The following is a 22,397-nucleotide window of genomic DNA, read 5'->3' as shown; positions in this document are numbered from 1 at the left end:
GTGCTCCACATCCATTAGTTGCGAGTTTACCCACCTCCACCCCCTACCTGACCAGCACCTGATGAATATTACTTCCATGCGAGCACCTTAGTACCAATTTGATGGTGAGTACATGTGGTGTTTGTTTTTCCATTCTTGTGATACCTCACTTCAAAGAATGGGCTCAAGCTCTATCCAGGATAATATAAGAGGTGTTAATTCACCATTGTTTTTTGTAATTGAATAGTAGTCCATGGTATTTATGCCACATTTTATTAATCCATTCATGTATTGATGGGCACTGGGGTTGTTTCCACATCTTTGCAATTGTGAATTGTGCTGCCATAAATATTCAAGTGCAGATGTCTTTATTATATAGAATATCTTTTTTTCCTTTGGGTAGATGCCTAGTAGTGGGATTGCTGGATCAAGTGGTATTTCTATTTTTAGCTCTTTGAGATATGTCCAAATTAATTTTCATAGGGGTTTTACTAATTTGTAGTCCTACCAGCAGTTTAAGAATGTTCCAATCTCTCCACATGCCATAGATAATTCTTATATCTACTCATATTCAAAGAAGGGAAGTCAGCATCAGGAAACATCTTTGGTGATTCACTAGCCTATGCTTTTACTCTAGAACTAAGACTATAAAAGGAGGAAAATAAAAATTTTCCTTGGGGAAATGAGAGTACATTTTCTTGTGCTTTTAATTATTTTTCTTATTAAAGAAAGACATAAATCATTGTATGTCATATCCATTTCTTCTGTTATGTATTCCTTTCATTTGCTTTTTCCAATGTATAGACCACAGAATTAGAGAGAAATTTTTCTTTTTTGGTCAGTATGCAGTTTGACCATGATGTCATCTGACATTTAACACACCACTAAGACTCTGGTACTTATGAAGAAAATCTCTTTCAGACAGACTTACATTCTATTTTTATTTATTCAATGGAGATATAAATTGGGCATAAATTCCTTGAAAAGTGAGCCTCATTTTATTCATTTCTCTATAAAGACTTGCTGGTAAAGTGCCTGATACATAGTAACTGTACAGTAGATAACTGTTGACTAAATAGAATAGGATTTATAATATCAAATTTTCTCATTTCAGGAAGCATTTCTTGTGATTATTTTTGCTATCTAGATTATTATAGAGTATTATCTTCTGCATTAAACATAATGTTATTAAAAACAAAAATAAATAAACTGGACTCAATTGAACTGAAAAGCTTCTGCACAGCAAATGAAACAATCAACCGAGTAAGTAGACAAGCTACAGAATGGGAAAAAATATTCACAAACTATACATTTGACAAAGCACTAATATCCAGAATCTACAAGGAACTGAAACAAATCAGCAAGAATAAAACAAATAATTCCATTGAAAAGTGAGCAAATGACATGAAGAGACATTTTTCAAAAGAAGAGATATAAATGGCCAACAAATATATGAAAAAATGCTCAAAATCACTAATCATCAAGGAAATGTAATTTAAAACCACAATGGGATACCACTTTACTTCAGTCAGAATGGCTATTATTAAAAAGTCCCAAAACAGTGGATGTTGGCACAAATGCAAGGAAAACAGAATGTTTATACACTATTGGTGGGAATGTAAATTAGTACAAGCTATATGGAAAACAGCATGGAGATTCCTCAAAAAACTAAAAGTAGATCTATTATTTGATCCAGCAATCCCACTACTAGGTATCTACCCAGAAGAAAATATGTCATTACATTAAAAAGATACCTGCAATCGTATGTTTATCACAGCACAATTCACAATTGCAAAAATATAGAATCAATCTAAGTGCCCATCAACCAAGCAGTGGATAAAGAAAATGTGGTATATACACACTATGGAATACTACACAGGCATAAAAAAGAATAAAATAATGTCTTTTGCAGCAGTTTGAATGGAACTGGAGGCCATTATCCTGATGAAGTCATGCAGGAATAGAAAACCAAATACCACATGTTCTCACTTGCAAGTGGGAGCCAGGCTGTGGGTATGCAGGGGCATACAGAGTGGGACAATGGGCACTGGAGACTCAGAAGGAAGGAGGGAAGAAAAACTACCTGTTGGGTGCAATGTACACTATTGGGAGACAGCTACTCTAAAAACCCAGACATCATCGTTATACAATTCATCCATGTAACCAAAAACCACTTGTCCTCCTAAATCTATCAAAATAAAAAAGTATACATTGGTATTTATAGCAGGCCCATATCAATTACCTGGGTGGGAGAGAAGCCTCCGTGGGAATCCATCTGTTGGGCCAGCCACTGCACAATCTTACTAGCATAGGTGAGGTCACGATTTTTCCGGGAAATGACAGCCAACAACACATAGCAAGTCTTCTCAGTCTCAGCAGAAGGTGCCCAAGGAATAAAGGGTGGGAATTCTTTTGTCTTAGCTTTCTTATCTCTTTCCCAGTATATAACATTATCTGAGAAAAAGAAAGAATTTTCATATAATCCCTATGAAATGCACTGGTTACATATAAGGAGAATACAAATTCCATTCTTGGCTTCTGTAGCAGCTGAATTGTGTCCCCTTAAAATTTATGTACTGAAGCTCTAAACACTGGTACCTGGGAATGGGACTGTATTTGGAGACAGGACCTTTAAAGAGATGAGTACATTAAAATGAGGCTGTTAGGGTAGGCTGCAATCTAATCTGTCTAGTGCCCTTATAAGAAGAAACGTGGACATACAAAAGGGACACCAAGGATGAACACACACAGAAGACCACGTGATGACAGAGGGGAAAGACAGCCATGTACAAGCAAAGAAATCACACTTGCCTTACTCCAGAACTGTGAGAAATAAGTTTTTGTTATTGAAGTCATCCAGTCTGTAGTATTTTGTTATGACAGCCCTAGCAAATTAACACATTCTTAAATAGTAACTTCCTAAGGTCAAAAGTAGTATGTGACTAAGTTTAACAAGTAGTTGTTATTGTCTATGGCACGTGCTTGATTAACTTTCTTAACTCATTTGAAAAGAAACTATTAATAGCATAAAAGAGAAAGAGGGAAATCTAACACATGTAATATTCTCTAAAGGGCCACTGATAGATTCTAGAAGAGAAACAGAAACATCCTGGTGAAGAGAGAGTTCTATATGATTGCTTAGCAAATCTCATCACTGTTTTCAAGATCATGTCCATTAGCAAAAATGAATGATAACACTTACTGATTTTTGTGGCAGATTGATCCAGCACCTGGAGTAAGGATTCCGCTTGCTCCTCTTTTCCAGCTAATGTAAAAACATAAGCTAGAATTGCATGATTATAACCATTAGCGACACCGTTTTCCACTGCCTCCTCTAGGCAAAAGAGCCCGTTTTGTAGAGCAGAAAACTAGTCAGAAAGAACAATAATATATTTTTAAATGATACCTGAACATTTTATCAGCTTGCTGAATATTAACACTTAAACTAATTATTGTTTATATCCTTGAAGTATATTTTACATATGAACCTATTAATGTATACACGTATGTATTATTTTTCAAATATATCATTAAAACAAATTTGTCATGTCATCATCAGTGAGAAATAAGATTTAAGTAGTAAGAAAATGGGAGTTTTTGTATCTAATGAGTAATATTTTAGCTATAAATTTCTTCTATGTGGCAAAGCATAAAAATTTATTTTTAGATCTATAATATTTTACTCTAATTCCTAAAAATAGAGACTTACATTTCTGAAGATGATTTGCAAAATATAATAATGACCCTGAAAATTCCTAGTATCTTAGTTTAGGAATAAGAGTTTAGAATCAGATAATCTAACCTATGGATTGAGAGATAGCTGGGATGAGCCACTCTTAAATTGAAAGTGTTTACTCAGATTGTTTAGAGAGGAGAATCCTAGGTTATGGCTTTACATAGAACAAGGGTTCTTAATTTGAAATTCATGGCTAAAATTCAGGAGTATTGAAATACCTGAAATTGTATGAATAACTTGTGTATGTGTGCATGTGTGTATTCTCCTTGGGTAAAAACCAGTGTTCATCAAAGGTGTCGTATCAATCTAAAAGGTTTGAACAAAATCATTTTAAAGGGTGATACTGAATGAAATGTTCTATTTATGTTGCATCCAGTCTTAGAATTTTAGTTCACTCTGAATTTAGAGTCTATTTCATGTGCATTCATCTGACTGAAATTAGAGGAGGATGGGAATCCATACAGTGAAATTGAGCCCAGCTTCAAAGAGGGATCCAACAATAAATGCAGTGAGGAAAATGTCCTTTTCATCTTCACCCTAAAAACAAAGAAACAAAGAGTCATATAGGATAGCAGAGCGCAAAAGAACAGATAATCTTCTGAAGTTATGAAAGAAACACTGGGAACAAGTGCCATTATTCATTTAAAAAAACACCCGAACATGTGTAATTTTTAAATTAGGTGGTTAATAGCCATACTATCTGAGAAAGAATCCCTTCTGCTTTATGTAATCATTAAATAAAAATAACACAGTTAATTTCAAGTATACTAAATGATGTATATAACCATATTTAAATGGCCTGGTGTTAAGCATGCCTTTAAGTAATTCACAACTCTATCAGCTCTATTCGATGTTAATTCGAAAAACGCCAACAAAGAATTTCTAATGAGGCATAACAGAAATTTGCTGTAAAGCTTTCTGAAAATCCCTGGAAAAGTACCTTATAATAGTCAGGTTTCAGATTCTTGCAGCATAAAATTAGAAAAAAACATTTTATAATCATGTGATTTGCAAACTGTGTATAAAAATCCCCTGGGGAACTGAAACATTAAATAAACCAGCATCCGCACAAGAGATTCTGATTCAAAAACTCAGAAACAGGACAGGAAAATGAATTTTAATGGGTGCTCTAGGGATTCTGATGCAAATAGCATTTGTGCTGCATTTGGGTTATACTCATCTAGTATAAACCTCTATCAGCAAATGGCAACCTCTCTTGTCTTCGGAAAAGAAATGTTTCTGAGGAGGTAAGTTTTCAAGTTGATAACTTACATAGTAGGCACTAAAATAGGATTTGGGGACCTATAACACATTTAAATTACAGAATGTGGTATCACCATTCCTCTGAATGTAAGTTTTTGTTGTTATTTTTCTCCTTCTTTCTACCTCCCAACCTCCCACACCCCCCCACACACACATTTAATTACAGAGAAAATATTGGGTAAGGTAAAAAAACAAACAAACAAAAAAAAAAACAAAAAAAAAACTGAAGCAGTGACCAGTAACGCATCCAATAAGAAGAAAGATGTGGAGAAAATGCTTTAGAAGAGAACAAGAAAAAGGTGTTGATTTTTCTACATAGGAACAAGAGTTCTTCTCCATGAGGGACCTTCTTGTGAGAAATAGGTTTGGAAAAATGTAAAGCCACATCCCTCCCGCCAACTACATGAGTAAAGAAATAAGAAAACAATCTGTATTAAAACAAAATACCATAAGGTGTTGCCATTCACCTGTATTTTGAGGTAGATTAGACTTACATTCTGTAATTCAAGAACAGGAGTGGCGACTATGAAGAAGGACACAGAAGGAAAGCTCAGGATATTTCAGGGGCTATCAGTACACAATAAAATATCATGATAGGGGATTTTGAGCATTCAGAGGAAACAAGTTAGGAGAATAAAGGAAACAGAAGATGGGGGTGTACGGGGCAGCTCCCTGCTAAGGATGGAAGTCAGAAAGAAGGAAGAATCCTGGTGATTTACTTAAAACATGGACAGGAAAAGCAAAGGGGTTTATTCTGCCAAGGACATACTTTACTTTGTATTTTGGCCTAGGGCAAACTAAGCCTTTGTGCTTTTCCTTGAGAGGGTACTGGAAAAATTTGTTGCATTAAAACAGTGCAAATTACTAGATACTCTTACTAGATCTTTCCTGCTATCTGTGAATAGGAATGAATTCACATTCCTCAGATAGTCAAGGTTCCCTCCCTTAATATATTGCCTGGCTCCAAATTTATGAATGTTTCCTCTCTAGCTTCCCTTTCTCTCCCTTCTTTCCTCTTTGCAGTTTATTTACAGAGAAGGATGGACTCCAGGGAAGGACTAAAAACCAAGTAAGGCGATCAAAAGATTGATGAGGAATCAGACGTAGGCCGTGGTTAAACACACAGATAGCAGGAATGACGCTGCTCACCGATCCACCACTCCCTATGACCACAGCGGATTCCGACGGCATAACATTCACAGGAGAAGAATAAGGAAGAATAGTCACGGTCCAGATAAGGTAGGGAAGGTAGGCAATGAAAAAGAGCAAGGAAAGCCCAGTTCTGTTAGTTTCTCACCTCCCAGGTGTTGCTGAAGAACTTGCCATCATTTTCAAAGCAGCCGTTACTTTTCTGTTTGCTTAAAAGCCAGATTAAGGTCTGTTTTTGAACATTTTCATCAACGAATACATATTTTTTCATCCTCTCCAATGTCTTAAAAGTAAGGGCACTGAGCCTATAATGCAAATCACCAGAGTAAAAGTGAGACAAAAAAGAAATGATGGTGTCTGCTATTCCACGGGTTCATCACCACTGCTCCCTTGGGTAATGGATGCATTCAGCTTATCCAATGTTGGCTGCAACCAGTCTTTCTCAACTGTAGCTTTTTCCTTTGGGTAAGTAAACTATTATGAATAGCAATAAGTGAAAATTAGAGTAATTTTAAGCATGTTTATACACAAAGGTCTTACAGTATAGTCTATTAGATTACCCATGCATGGAGACAGAATGCTTTGGGGCTTTCTAACTCACTTTCCTGAGTCTATATGGGACTCTCCTAAGTGCAGAGGAAGAGGTGGCATTTTCCATGGAATTAACTAGCTGTGTAAGTTTTGGGGTCTATCACTAAATGGTCAGACTGCTAAGCAAATTGCCATGAGATGGTAAGTACATCGTTGCATTAGAATAATCAAGTCTTTTAATTTTGTGATTCTCCTCTGTAAATTCACTTTGAAACTCTCTTTGTTTCCAAATCCTTACTGAACTCATCCCCTCACCTCTTTGCAAGCTTTTCTTAGATAATTGCTATATTATTTAAAATAATTTTTTTTTATCTCTTACCGTATGCTTCCTTCCCGATTCGTTGCCCAAAACATATCATATGAACCATCAGAGTTTTTGAAAGACAACTGGTTTTGATAACCTAAAATACAACATTGCAGAAAATTTTTTACTCTAAGAAAGTTAGAAGAAAAAGAATGGTGTAGTACAAGTCCTGGATTCTGGTGTTAGATGAAAATTACTAAGATGATTATTTCAATTTGAATTTCTGAAACTGAGTTTCTCTATCCATAGGGAGCAAAAGTAACTCCCACCTTATAAGGTTTTGGTGACAAATAAGATAGTACATCTGAACATGCCTAGCTCGGTAACTAGCTCATCCTCGGTGTTTACTGATTATTTAGTATCTTTCCCCTACAGTTATTTTACTTCAGTGCTATCTTCATGAAAAGAAAACCACTGGGCTTTTCCTTATTATCACATTTTATACTATTTATCCACCCTCTTTCTACACACAAATTCAATTCTTTTCCTGCAATGAAACACAACTGAGCAAACAAATGCAAAAGTTGATAAATGAACCATTTACAGCTACTGTTAAGAACATCAACAAACAGCCAGGTAACTTGGCAAAATACCAGGTGTTAAAAGAAAATAACTGAATTCATAATTTGAAAACTTTACAGTTCCAAATTATGAAGCTGACTGACCACACAGATTTTGAAGTCAAAAAGAAAGAAAACATAGGTAGGACTCAGAGTTCCTCAGTTTAGGTCCAGTTTTCCCCAACCAGAGTTCCTCATAAAAGTAGTTTTGTGGCATCATGGTATGAGTGACAATTGATTTCAACTATTATGAGCAGAAATTACTTAAATCTTCTTACCTTTAGATAAGAGAGAGAATGCCTGAGATTTACGTTCCTCTGTCAGCTGCTCAGTAGACTGCAGGTAGTCAAGGATGTAGGTATTGGATGCGAGTAGGGCAACATTCTGCTCTGCATTTCTGTAGGATATTTGGAGAGGATCTTCCAGATTCTGCACTGCAAGTCCTAGAAAATCTCCTAAGAACAGAAAATAAGAGAGTCGTATTGTGTATAGTTACAATCGCAGCATTAATAACCATAGATAAAAGAGACACAGTGGCAGTAGGCAACATTTAAAATTGAGTCTAAACGATGGAGACAAAGAAAGTTTCATGAAGTAATAATTCTAAATAATAATGGAGATAGCCATGTATAGTTGAAGTTAAAGGGGTTTCTGGTATGGAAAATATTTCTGAAAACTTCATTACCAGAGAGAAAGGGAAGTTAGGAAGGTGTATTTGCTTGCTTGTTTGCTTACTCGTTTTTTGAGAAATTGACCTTAGGAACTATAAATTGTGATCCATCCCTCCCCAAAATATATTAATATTAATAATAAGCAAATAAATTTACTTTTTAAAAATAGATTCCTCCTTATACTGAGGAAATTCCCAGTATCTTTAACAGGCAAGTTTTTTCCGGTTTTCTAAGAGGCGAATTTAAGAGTTCAGATTAATGTGTTATAATAGAACTTTTTTGGTTTTCTGAACACCAGTTTTCATCTACCAGAACTAGTGCTTCCTAGAAACATGGTTTTAGAAAGAATACTGTAATCTCTTCAGATTTCATAGGGAAACAAGCATAAAGGATGATCTGAACAATGATTCCTTCTAATTCATAGCTTAAGAAAATCTCTCTACCCTTTATTTTAAGAATTTTTTTGAGACAACCTCAAGATTTTCAAATCATTGTGAAACACAAAATTTAATCAACTTACCCACAACAGTGAAAAAGCTTCTGATGGATCCTTCTACAACATCATTTGGCAAGTCCAAAACTACCTGCTTGGAGGCTTTGGTACCTGAAAAGAAAATACAGATTAAAAAGAAAGCCAGCAGATGTGGGGAGACAAACATATTAAAACTCAGATTCCATTGTCTATTTTTATATTACAAGTTGCATTTTCCAAGGAAATGAAATTGAGGGGTTGATGTAGTTTAGAATAACAGCGCATTCAGAAGATGGTATATAAATCTGTGTGTCAGATAGTGGGCCCCATTCTCCACTAGTTAGTGCCTGCCAACTTACGTATGGAAAAAATATTCAAAATTACTAACTATGACAAATAATACAGCACACACAAAAGGTAAAGCTTGAAGAGTCTGATTTGGCATTAAAACCAGATCACTATCAATCAGTTAAAATAAAACCCTTAATGGCCATAAAACAGGAGATTGAGGGGCAGTGATGTATCTACAGATTATTTCATCCTAAGAGTATAAAAGCAAAGATTATATGATGTGCTATTTTGGCATAAAGATTTCCCGTTGTCCAACACTGAGTGACAGCCAAATGGTAAGAGTTGTTGCATATGCATAAGATGGGAAAAAGAAAAACAGGTTAGTTCACCAATGTCACAGGTGAACTAAAAAAAATTTTACAAATATACTTTTTGATGGCTAAAATTATGCAATGAAGATAAAGCATGAAATAAAGTAATCTTGCATGAAGTATTTCAAATGAAATCACATGACAAGTGGACTAATGTGGAAGGAGAGGAAATAAATTAACCCTGCTGATGAATTTTCTTTAGGACTAATTTGAGCACCTAAAAGATTTTCTTACCTTTTGTACAGATAAGGTAACTCTGGGTAGTTTCTCTCTCAATACCTTCAGGCTATGGAAGATTAAACAAAAACATGCATAAAATTATGAGTCTGGGTCATCTTTCCATTAAGAGGATGCAATCGAGCATCAGCTCATATAAGCACGGCTAGCACAAATTTGTCCCTGAAAAAAGACCCATTTATGGCCTCCTCCTGTCCATATCTACAAGACACCAACACTCATTTTAGGCTCTGTGTTCCCATAGGCTGGACAGGGACATTGTGGTCATTGTGGGGTCTATGCTGGACAGGGTCATTGTGGGACACTCTCGACTCCTCTGATCCCACCCAGAATCTCCAGTAGACGAATAAAAGTGTTTTTGTAGAGCAGGGATAAGCCTAGAGATCAGATAAGAATGCTCCTCTGATAAGCATTGATTCTTCTTGAGGGTGATGGGAACTGCATAGGAGTGTAGGACAAGGATGTTTGTCTCTTGTATTTGAGAATCAGTTTGTTTAAAGAGAAGGAAGAGAAATAGGTGGTACAGGAAATATCATGAGTCAGGAGCAAACAAAACATTGTCAAGACTGTTTCAAGTGCTACGTTTTTGTTTGTTTGTTTGTTTGTTTTTTTTTTGAGACAGAGTCTCGCTTTGTTGCCCAGGCTAGAGTGAGTGCCGTGGCGTCAGCCTAGCTCACAGCAACCTCACACTCCTGAGTTCGAGCGATCCTTCTGCCTCAGCCTCCAGAGTAGCTGGGACTACAGGCATGCGCCACCATGCCCGGCTAATGTTTTATATACATATCAGTTGGCCAATTAATTTCTTTCTATTTATAGTAGAGACGGGGTCTCGCTCTTGCTCAGGCTGGTTTTGAACTCCTGACCTTGAGCACTCCGCCCGCCTCGGCCTCCCAGAGAGCTAGGATTACAGGCGTGAGCCACCGCGCCCGGCCAAGTGCTACGTTTTAATCTCCTGGGTGAGGTATTAATTAAAGAAAGGATGAACTTTATGCTGTTTAAATTCATTTAAAATGTTATGTCTTGTGTCAAAAGTAACTGTGGTCAATTAATTCTCTTCAAGGAGAATGTCCTTTAATATTTCACCCCTTAGGTATTGTCTATTTCTTATCAGGAAAAGCTTAATAGTTTTGCATGTACACACCTCTACCAATAAGCTCTTGACCACGGTGTCTTTCCAGTTTAGATTTTGCTTCTCATTTGCTTCATGTGGGCAAGCACGACTTTGTCTGGACTCAGCAACTGCAGTGATAGTCACTTCACCTGGAAAACATCCCCAAATAGAAGTTAAATTGACTATTGGTCCCTTTTGTAATGGGACATGACTAGTGCCTATGAATCGTGTCTTGAATTGATGAACCAAATTCTATCATCATATTAATACTTAAACCAAAATAACTTGCTTCTTCTCCTCCCTGGTTATAATTCTGTTTTACCAGTTTCAAGGTAAGCAATTAATTTACTTAGTTAGAAGTTGAGAAATTTTAGTAAAAATGCATTCTACAAAGCCATCTGATCCAATTCCTTAACATCGGTTGTTTATAAAAGTTACATATGAAAATAGAAGCACATAATATCAGATAACTGGAACTTTTAACTCTTCCTAAGATCAAACAAACAAAAATAATAAAATATTTACCCAGTAGAAAGGGTACTGGATTGAAATCAAATGCTAGTAAGAAATCTATTGTTTTTAAACTCACTGATACCACATTATATAATTAAAACCTATCTCCAATTTCCTTGTGTAGAAAAATTGAAAAAACATTTTTAGGTTTAATATTACCTATATTCCTATATACCAATATACATAACCAATGTACTATTCTTGGTTTTCGTTTGTTGCTGGTGTGTTTTATGCTGTTTCTTTCTTTTGGAAAGTCTTTGATACTCTACTCTTAGAATTGTGTCCTCCAGTTAATGTCATAAAGCCATACAATTTTGTACAGTATTCTATCTCAATTGCTAAGGTAAGATTTTTGAAGGCTTTGTGCAGTAGAAAAATCAAGAAGCTTACAATCTAATAGAAAACATAATCTGAGGCAGACCAACATCACTGGTGAACTAAAATGATCACATAAATATACTCTTTGCTGCTAAAATAATACAGTGAATATGGGCCATGAAATACAGAAAATTTTAATGGCACAATTCTTGAAGGAAGAGATAATAAATATGGACATCACATCTAACATTCTTCATTTACTAGACTTTTTAACTTTTTCCTTCACCTATATTCTCAATAAGATACAAATTTATTTTTCTATATTATAGATAACATATATATGAAGACAATATTCTCAGCATTTGATCCCCATCTAAGTGTTTAGTGTTTTTGGTGTTCCAGGATATATTTAGTGAATTTACAAATCCTAGCGATTCTCGTAATTGATCACTGTGATTAACAACCATTTTTTTTTTGTATAGATGGCATGGATCCATGATGGCAGGTGAAGGAACATGTAAGAAGTAAAAGAATTAAGGCAGCATTGATGACAATATGGCCTTCATTTGGGACAGGATATATCCGAACATATAGAACTGGGTAGGCCATGCAAGTTAGCATTTATATTGTACTTTATTCACATTATGCTTTTGTATAAGTGAATGGTGGTTTTGCTCTACACCGCATTAGCAACCAGACATCAGAAATTAGAATTATTAATGGAGAATAAATAAAAAAGAGAATTAAAAATATAAGGAAGAAAATTAGGTTAGAATAGAAAATGTAAGGAAAATAAATAGAGACAATAAAAATGAGCTGGTTTTCCATGAGAGATTCACAGAGACATTTAGCTTCTTACCCAACTTCTTAGGTTTAACAGTCCAGACATATGTTTTCTTCTCTCCAGCTTGGATAATCTCACTGCCATTGTTTTTCAGGGTGTTGAGATTTGCCTCATAATTCTCAGATGCCTCCAACTGAACAGAAATCTAAAAAAATAAAATAAAACATGGCAATGAGGGTGGCACTGGAATGCACATAATCATGAAATGCCATTATCAAAACGGTATTTAAATCGTTGCTGTGAATTAACGCAGTTTTTTTTGTTTGTGAAATATGGAAACAAGCCTCATCCCTCAAAAGTATCATTGTACATTTGAGATAAAGGAAATATGGCAACATTCAAGGAAAATATTAAAGAATCTTTTAGCTTTGTTAGATTTTTGCTTCAAATCAAAGGGAACGACTCACCTCTACACATGTATCCAGGTAGCTGAAGACACTGACAATCAAATCAAATTGTTCATTTCGAACAACGGAAAAGGGGGAGGCAATGTCAACAAAGAAAGACTGGGAGACTTCCAGAGTGGCTGTTGATGAAACGCCAAATCCAGCCTCGCCATTCACACAGAAGCCATTTGCCTTCCATTGGGTGATAGTATCAGGAACGAGGAATGGAAGATTCGCTGAACCTGAGGAACTACAAGGAGAGGTTACTGGTAAAACATGTGCTTCGTCTAAACAAAAAATCTAAATTTAGTTCAGAGCAAGCAAAACGAAAAGTATTAATTGAAGGTTAAAAAAAGAGTCAGAGTGTATTATCAGGACATTAGTTAAAAATCTGTTTTTTTCTGAGACAGAGTCTCGCTTTGTTGCCCAGGCTAGAGTGAGTGCCGTGGCGTCAGCCTAGCTCACAGCAACCTCAGACTCCTGGGCTCAAGCAATCCTACTGCCTCAGCCTCCCGAGTAGCTGGGACTACAGGCATGTGCCACCATGCCCGGCTAATTTTTTCTTTATATATTAGTTGGCCAATTAATTTCTTTCTATTTATAGTAGAGACGGGGTCTCGCTCTTGCTCAGGCTGGTTTTGAACTCCTGACCTCAAGCAATCCACCCACCTCGGCCTTCCAGAAGTGCTACGATTACAGGCGTGAGCCACCGCGCCCAGCCTAGATAAAAATCTTGAAAGTGGATTTCTATAAAATTTAACCTTAGAAAGGTCACATTTCTTTAAACACCACATTATTTAAAAAAAAAAAATTGAGGCAGCTTATGTCTATCTGTATGAAATTAATGAAAGAGAAACTCTTAGTGAAAGGAAAACAATGCTAGAGAAAAAAAATCAAATGTGGAGTCAATACATGCAAATAAATGGTATATATTTTACAAATGCAGTACTGTTTTATATGCCCCGGATTAAAATTCAAGAAATCAAAAGGAAAAGAAAATAGAAATGAAGACACATAGGAGAGAAAGCTGTTCAAAACTCACTCGACACTGACGAGATCCCATATCCATGTCTCTGGGAAGTTTTTTCTTACTGTCTCTATTACAGCCTGCTCTACATAGTCACTGATCTCCACGGATTCACCGGCTAAAAGAAAAGAGAAATGCATTGTATAGAGAGAATAAAAACACATGTTTCAATAATGCACACCTGCAAGATTTAAGTACACGTGCTTAGTGTGCTTTAGTGTGAAGCAGCATAGAAATTCGCTTCTGGGGCTCGTTGCCAAAAAATGGAAATTTCAACCTAAGCATCAGCATTTTGATGCTGACATCCCTTCCATTTTTAAAAGCAACAACAAACAAACAAAAATAACATATAGCCTCCAGATTGTTCTCCCTCAGACAAATTTAGAAAAAGTAATGTCTATCCACTGAATCAAGTTTCTCATTTGACATGCTAATGCCTGCCAATTCCACCACCTAACATTACTTTCCTTAACGTTGCTAGTGCCATTAATATTGCTAATTCTCAAGAACACTTCCTTTTGCTTGTCCTCTAGGCTGCATTTAACACTCTTAATCACTGTGTCCTTTTCAAAACAGTCACTATTGTTAACTTCATAACACCATGCCCTTCCAGTTTTCTTATTTTCGCCATTCTCAAGTCTCCTATGTAAATAAACCCTCATCCTTGACTTGTTCCTAAGAGCTCTGTTTTAGATCTTCTTCCTATGCACTGTCTCCACGTGGATATCCTCACATGTGCCTTCCATTGTAACAATTACACGGAAGCTCCCTCAACTAGACCTCTCTCCTTAGATCCAGACTTGTGCATGCAATAGCCTTGGGCACATTTATTATAGATGCTTAACAGGCATTTCAACTGTAACTGCTCCAACACTAAACTCATTACATCCTCCCTTGCCTCTCTGCAGTATTTCCCATCTCCAGGAGGGGTACCAAAATTGACCCACTTACCCTCGTCAGAAACTTAAGAATTGTCTTTGGCCCCTCCCTATCCTGCATCTCCCATAACTTACCAACCTTCTAACAAATATTATCTATTATAACTTGAAAATAGCTCACAAATCTATCCCTGTTTCTCTGCTTCCACTACTTTTTTATAATAGTTCAAGCCACCATCTCTCACTTGAATTTCTAACATGTGTACCATTTCATATACTCTTAAACAGCCCAAATCTCAAACCATTTTTTTCACAGAGCAGCCAGAGATATTTTTTAAAAAAAAACATATATTAGAGTTTTTGCTTAAAGCTTGTCAATAGTATATTATTGCGTTAGGGTGGGTTTCCAACTCTTTCAATGCCCTACAAAGTTTTCATGATGTTAGTCTACCCTCTTGCTTTAGCTTCCCCTTGCCTTGAGCCACACCTTCTGCCATGCTGAAGTGCTTGTAGTCCCTTACGTTGTCTTTCACAGTGCCTCCCTCTCTGCTTGGAATGTCCTAACTTTTTGTGGCGTGTTATCATTCATCCTGCAGGTCCCAGTGTAAATGCTACTTCCTCAAGGAGTACATAACAAGCCCTTGAGGGTTTATTAGGTCTCTTCTAGTCATATATATATTTTTTCCATTTAATGCACTCTTCTCAGGTTTTGGGAATTACCTGTTTTATTTCAATGGTTCTCTCTTAGACTAAACGTTCTAGGAAAGCAGGGATGGAGTCACTGCATTTACACCATGCAACTCAGTTCCTAGCTTTAATAAATGTTTGCTAAGTGAATTTATATATAATGATTGAAGAGAGAAAAGATTAAAATAAATGACTTTGGTTTTAGTACATTTTATTCAGGGATACAAGAAAAGTTTAGATGTTTCTGATAAAGCTCACTAAATAAGGTTTAATCTAGTAGTAGAAAAATCAGGTAGCTTCAACCTCTTGACCAGGGCTTCAAAGTGGTTTCCACTTCTGAACTTTATAGGGCCTCTGGAATACTCACTGAGTCTACCTTTTTATGAAGTTGTCAGGCCTTTCATTTTTCTAAAGTAGAATTTCTGACACCCATTTCCAGGATCAGCCCCCCCCCTTAAATCACTGGATTAATCTCAGTGTGAGGCCAGAGGGAGGTAAGAAATGTTATTTAAGCATTCTCAGATGCATCTGAAATATGGCTTTGATTATGGTCCTGTCATAACAGCTTTGTATCACTATAATGATGTTTTGGTGAATGATGGGCCCCTTATATGATGGCGGTCCCTTAAGATTATAACGGAGCTGAAAAATGTTATCATCTAGCGACATTGAAGCTGTCATAGCGCAACTCATTAGTCATGTCTTTGTGGTGAGGCTGGGATAAACAAACCTACTGTACTGCCAGTTGTATAAAAGCATAGCACACACAATTATGTATTGTACATAATACTGAATAAATGACTATGTTACTGGTTTATGTATTTATTATGCTATACTTTTTATCATTATTTTAGAGTGTACTCCTTCTACTTATATTTTAAAAAGTTAATTGCAAAACGACCTCAGGCAAGTCCTTCCTGGGCATTCCAGAAGAGGCGTTAAGATTAGAGGTTACTGCCCCTGAAGACCTTCCAGCGGGACCAGATGCAGACGCGGAAGATGGTGACATTGACGATCCTGACACTGCATAGGGCAAGGGTAATGTGTGTGTTTGGGTCTTAGTTTTTAACAAAGAAGTTTAAAAAGTTAAAGAAAAATTCAAAAATAGGAAAAAGCTTATGGAATAAGAATATAAAGAAAGAATATATTTGTACAGCTGTAACACGTGTTTGCGTTCTAAGCTAAGTGTTATTAGAAAAGAAATCAAAAAAATTTTAAAACTTAAAAATTTACAAAGCAAAAATGTTATAGTAAGGTAAGGTTAATTTATTATTTAAGGAAGAAAAAAGTTTTATAAATTTAGTGTAGCCTAACTGTACAGTGTTTATGAAGTCGACAGCAGCGTACAATAAAGTCCTAGGCCTTCAACTTCCCTCACCCCTCACTCACTGACTGACCCAAAGAAACTTCTAGTTCTGCAACCTCAATTCATGATAAGTGGCCTATATAGGTCTACCATTTTTTTTCTTTTATACCATATTTTTACTGTATATCTGCTAAGTTTAGACACACACATACTTAGCATTGGGTTACAACTGCCTACAGTATTTAGCACATTAACATGCTGAACCGTTCACAGCCTAGGTGTGTAGTAGCCATACCACCTAGGTTTGTGTGAGTACACCCTACAATGTTCACACAGTGATGAAGTCACCTAATGACACATACTCTCAGAAAGTATTCCTGTCACTAAGTGAGGCATGACTGTGCTTCTGATTTGTGTTTTATCATCAAAAACAAACTTCCTCTCCTATCTGAAGCTAATTCTTCTTTACAGCTTAAAACATTTCCAGCCTGTCTTCTGCTTTATCCACCCCTAGGATGGCTAGTTGCAGCCAAAACCATGACAATATTCACATATAAAATCCCAATTTTGTATAGTTTTATCCCAAATACACCCAATTCGACCAATCATTTTGGCATCCCTCTGACACAAAATTCTAGATTACTCACCTGCACTTATAGAAGGGAAGCTATGCTTCAGTGCATAATTTCTTAAAGGTAATGGCCCAGAGAATGGCAGACTTCCTCTCATTGAACATATTTCTGGTTTGCGGTAATGGAGATTGGTAAAGACTTTCAGACCCATATCCTTCAAAGAAACAAACAACAAAAAATGTTGTGCATTCCTGACATGCAAGAACTATAAAAGGGGCATTATTTATATTGTAATGGTAAATATATCATAAAGATACATTTTTTTCTGTGCTAGCAAGAGCTGAGATCTTAGGGGTCAAGTAACTTTTACTTGATTTACAAAAAAATCTCTAATTTAAAGGGGAAATTATAATCACTATGATTTATCTAGCACCTATTATGTGCTAGCATTTTGGTAAGTATTTTACATCATTTTTTATTTAATTCAAAGAGAAAAATACGTATGAGATTGGCACTGTAATTATCCTAATTAACATCAAATACACATACGTGTACATACACACATACACACACACATATTCAATGCACACTCAGTAAATCCCAGCACAATTTAGCTGGGACTTGAACTAAAGTCTGTCTGATTCACTGCTCCTTATTTTATACACCTGTGACTTTAATTATACAATCCTTTTATGGAAGCCTCAGCACATCCAATTGATAGCTTCCGCATATATGGAATCCAGACTCCATTTTAGCTTTTGATTTGACTATTTCGGATAAGATTTATTGCAATAAACTGAAGACTATCTCATTGCTTCTAATGAGAGGTTTTATCATTTCAGCCACATAATTTATTTTCAAGAAAACAGAGAATATCAACAAAAATTAATATCTCTTTTTTTATAAGACAATTTCTGTGGACTCTATTAGCAGATTAGAGGTAATACAATACTCTCAAGATACAGGAAGAGAACTACATAACTAATAAAACATTGATATGTATTATTTGTATCATAAATACTAAAATTTAAATTGAGACAAAATATTTTACAAAATCTTTAGTGAACTTACTCTAACAATATTATAGATGTCTCCATCTCTATAGTTGTTTGTAGGTACACAATACAAACCATTGTAAAACATTTCCTTCTCAGGAATGCAAGGGTCTGCCTTGCCATCATCAAGATCAAGACCATCATAGAAATAACCATGGAGTTCTGTATTTGGAAGCAGGTTGTACACCTATGAGAAAAATCACGATTCCCAATGATTTTAAGCACTCCTTTTACAATTACAAAATTAGCAAATTTTTCTGTCATACCCATTTATTTTTGCTCTTTTCCTTAAATGCATGACCATAATATTTAATCCAATATTTTTGTGTCAATTTATTTCTAAAGAGGAAATCAATTTTGCTTTAGGCAATCAATGTCATGTTCACAGAATTTTTCATCTTTGGCACAGGATTTACAAGAGCATGTAATTAAGAGATACTTAAGATCTATTGATTAGTTCAAGGCCTAGTATATAGATAATTTATTGAAATTATAATGTTTGAACTCCCAGGTCTGGAGAATGTTAGTTGTCTGATTCTAAATCTTCTCACATAACCTTCCAAAGAAAATATAAAATCAATAAAAAGAACAAATAATGATATACACGACTCATAACTTTAACATTGTTAAGATACAGAGAATACCATAACTTTCAAATTACTTGTTGGTAGAGAAATAAACACCAAATTCCAAAGTAGCTCCTTCTGCTGCTGAAAATCCAAGGTATGAAAAACTGTAGAAGGAAGGCTGAAGAGGCTACATGACAAAGATAAGAATGGCATGGAGAAATTAAAAGAAATACACAGCCAATCAATTCCAGATAAAAGAAAGTTCAACATTAAGTGTCAAAATATGAACCATAGTCCTTAAACACAATAGTTTCCAGGACAGGCTACAGGAAAAGTGCTTGAAATAAGTAGGTCTGGAAGTAACAGCTTCAAACAAAGCATGGCTAATGAGAAATGGTCAGATCAATAGAAGAGGTGTGCTGACCCTAGGAGACAGGGCACTTAAAGCAGGGAAGAATGTTACAGGGTAAAATTAAGAGCACTGCTGAAACATAAGAGTAATAAAACATACTAATCCCTACACTGCCATTTTTAGTACCAACATTTTTTATTAAGTAAATTATATTTTCCTAAAATAATTTAGTGAACTTATTCACTAAATAAGAGGCACTCTTCACTTATGATAACTCTGTCCACAAAATAGCAAAAACTAGAAAAAATCAACTTCGTACAAAGCTGCCATAAGAGAAAACAGAAAATGCAAATCAAAATATTTTAGCTGATGAAATTTCTTTGCTAAAGTAACTAACTTATTAACTAATAAATAAATAGAGAAAAGCCATACCAAAACACTTCCATATGCATGAAATACTCTCAACATGCATTTGGGGTATTTAAAAAGCATTATGAGTCAGAAATTTAATAAAGACAAAGTAGAAGTGGACAAAAACCAAGAAGAAATAAAATGGGAATTTATAAAACTCAGAAAAAATAGACAAAGTTATATCAGAAATGAACTCTCAAGTATAAGGACCTCAAGAGAAAATAGTTGAAAGAAAACTTTACAAGCAGCATAGAAAAAACCCAAAAAAGTAAATAAAAATGTGAGCAAGAATGAATTAAAACAGGTCACAAGCAAAGTGTTTGAATTGGAAAACAGACAAAAAAGATACAATGCATGTATAGAGCTTTTCTAACAAAGAAAAAAATGAAAAGATTAATATTCATATAATTTGGAAGAAATTTCTAGAAATAAAAGAAGGTCTGAGTTTACATATTGCGTGGGTCCACTGAATACCTGAACTTCCGTTCTTCTGACAAATAAATTCTGAGGTATTTTGCTAAAACTATTAGCTTTGAAGTATAAAGGAGGAAAAACCTTCAAGGCTTTTAGAGATAAAGATGAAATAACTATGATGCAAAATGAATTAGACTGATGTCAGAATTCTTAAATGTAATATTTAAAGCAATCAATAGTAGAGCAGCATTTTTAAGAAACTTGAAGTATGAATCAAAGATTTAATATTCATATATCAAGGTTTTAAAAAAATAATTTTGAATATCAAAATTTTAGGAAATTCTATACCTGTGTGACCTCCTGAGGAATCTAGCAGAAAATAAGCTTTAGGTAACCAAAAGATAACTGAGGAAACTGGTAAAATTTTATAAATATGAAGAGAAAACAGAATATAAACATCATTATATGTTTTGACAAAGAAATAATGATGCAGCTTTAAAATGAGAGAAAAAAGTAGAAATGAGAATAAGATTATTGACTCCTCTGTAGATAACACGTAGGAATTAAAGAAGACTACTGAAAAATGACTGGCTAGATGTAAATGTTAAGGAAGAAAAAGTGAGAGTAACTTGTTATGGAAGATTTAAATACAAAGATAATCACTAAAATAAAAATTCAACCTAATAAAAATACTAAAAGAAATTTAAAAACATCTATAGCAAAGTGAAAAACCCAAAATAGCTTAAAAAAAAAAGTAACTTTAAAACACCATAATTACAAGCAAATAATATGATTGAGGATCAAGTTGAGGCCTAACATATAAATCATATCAATATAAGTGAAGGGACTTAATTTTCCTTTAAAAGAAAAAAAAATTCTAAACAAAAATAAAATCCAATGCTATGCTTTATACAAAAAGTCATTGAAGCACAATGTTTCAAAGTTTAAATTAAGGGGCAGATAAATGAAAATAATAAGAAAGCAGAGGTTGCAATCCTTCTGATACCAGGAAAAATAGGATCAAGCCCAAAAGGAATCAGACAAGATAGAGGAGAACACTTTGTACTGCTAACAGCTGCAATTCATACTAAAAGCACAACAGTTTTGGATATCTATGCACCAAATTATAAAGCAGAAACTACAGAAGATGCAAAATAGAACACTATTAACAGGATATTTTAACAAATTATTCAGTGCAAAAAAGTTAAGTGGAATTTTAAAAAATAAGTAAGAATACAAAAGATCTAAATAATCATATTTATGGATACAAATCAAACTGATAACAGAGACTATATGTTTTTCTTAACACATGTGACATGTTCTCCAAAACTAATCATATATTTGGGCACAAAAATACATCAATAGATTCCATAAAATAGAAATATTACTGATCATGAGGCAATGGAACTTGAAATTAAAGAAAACTACAAATAAAAAGATCTTTCTACACATAAATTATAAAATGTTCCAGTAAGTAAATTTTCAGTGAAAGGGTAAATAAAAATAGAAATTATAGAATTTTTGAAAAATAAAATGGTGCAATTGCTATGTCTCAGGACCTATGGGATATTTTAAAAGTAGAGATCAGAGAAAAATTCATAGGTATAGACATCTAAACCAATGAGATAAATGAATGAAAACTATGTAAATTCTAAATAAAAAACCTAAAAATAACAACAAAATACATCAGCAGTATGGAAATAATAAAGATAAAAATAGAAATTAATGTGGCAGAGTGCCCAAAAAATCCCATATAACATCAAATTAATAAATTAAAATTCTATTTTTCAAAAAACTCAGCAAAATCAGTAAATCACTAATCTAATAAGAAAAAAAAGAAATAAAATACAAACATACAAAACAAAAATTACATAATGGGGAATAAAAAAGAAAGACAAGGGATGTAACTATTGATACAGAGAATATATATATTTAAGATATAAGAGATTTGTTTGCATCTTTCAATAAAAACAAATTTGAAAAACCTATTTATGGCTTAATCTCTTAGAAAAATATAATTTTCCAAAATCAACACCCATAGAAAAAGAATACTTAAACAGACCATTTTCTGTGAAAGAAGTTGAGAAAGTTATCAAGAAACTACCATACACAAATGCACCAGGCACAGATATCCTACTAGTCATTTCTACTAAGGTTAATAAGAAGGCAAGGATGCTAATCCCCCTGCAATTTAAAATTAGGCAAAAGAATAAAATGTAGGCATACTCATTGTAAAAAAAAAAAAAGAAAGAAAGAAAGAAAAGAAAAAGAAAGAAAATTATTTGCTAGCAACCTGGTAGTATATCTCGAAACCCTAAAAAAACCAATGA

The 22,397-nt window shown here is 34.6% G+C and overlaps 1 protein-coding gene across 1 annotated transcript in view; it reads right to left on the bottom strand.

Moving 5' to 3' along the window:
* LOC105861538 (ovostatin homolog 2-like) overlaps positions 1-22,397 on the bottom strand; it is a 45,378-nt gene that overhangs the window by 5,341 nt on the left and 17,640 nt on the right. The window contains 14 exon segments of the mRNA XM_076007676.1: positions 2,222-2,433; positions 3,182-3,347; positions 4,178-4,252; positions 6,276-6,432; positions 7,038-7,119; positions 7,861-8,037; positions 8,774-8,857; positions 9,622-9,673; positions 10,766-10,884; positions 12,426-12,555; positions 12,818-13,046; positions 13,839-13,941; positions 17,342-17,480; positions 18,338-18,508. Coding sequence (XP_075863791.1) covers positions 2,222-2,433; positions 3,182-3,347; positions 4,178-4,252; positions 6,276-6,432; positions 7,038-7,119; positions 7,861-8,037; positions 8,774-8,857; positions 9,622-9,673; positions 10,766-10,884; positions 12,426-12,555; positions 12,818-13,046; positions 13,839-13,941; positions 17,342-17,480; positions 18,338-18,508 — 1,896 coding nt within the window.

This window comes from Microcebus murinus, chromosome 10 (assembly GCF_040939455.1).
Source record: "Microcebus murinus isolate Inina chromosome 10, M.murinus_Inina_mat1.0, whole genome shotgun sequence".
In the NCBI taxonomy this organism is placed as follows: domain Eukaryota; kingdom Metazoa; phylum Chordata; class Mammalia; order Primates; family Cheirogaleidae; genus Microcebus; species Microcebus murinus.
This window is presented reverse-complemented; position numbering and strand designations above follow the sequence as displayed.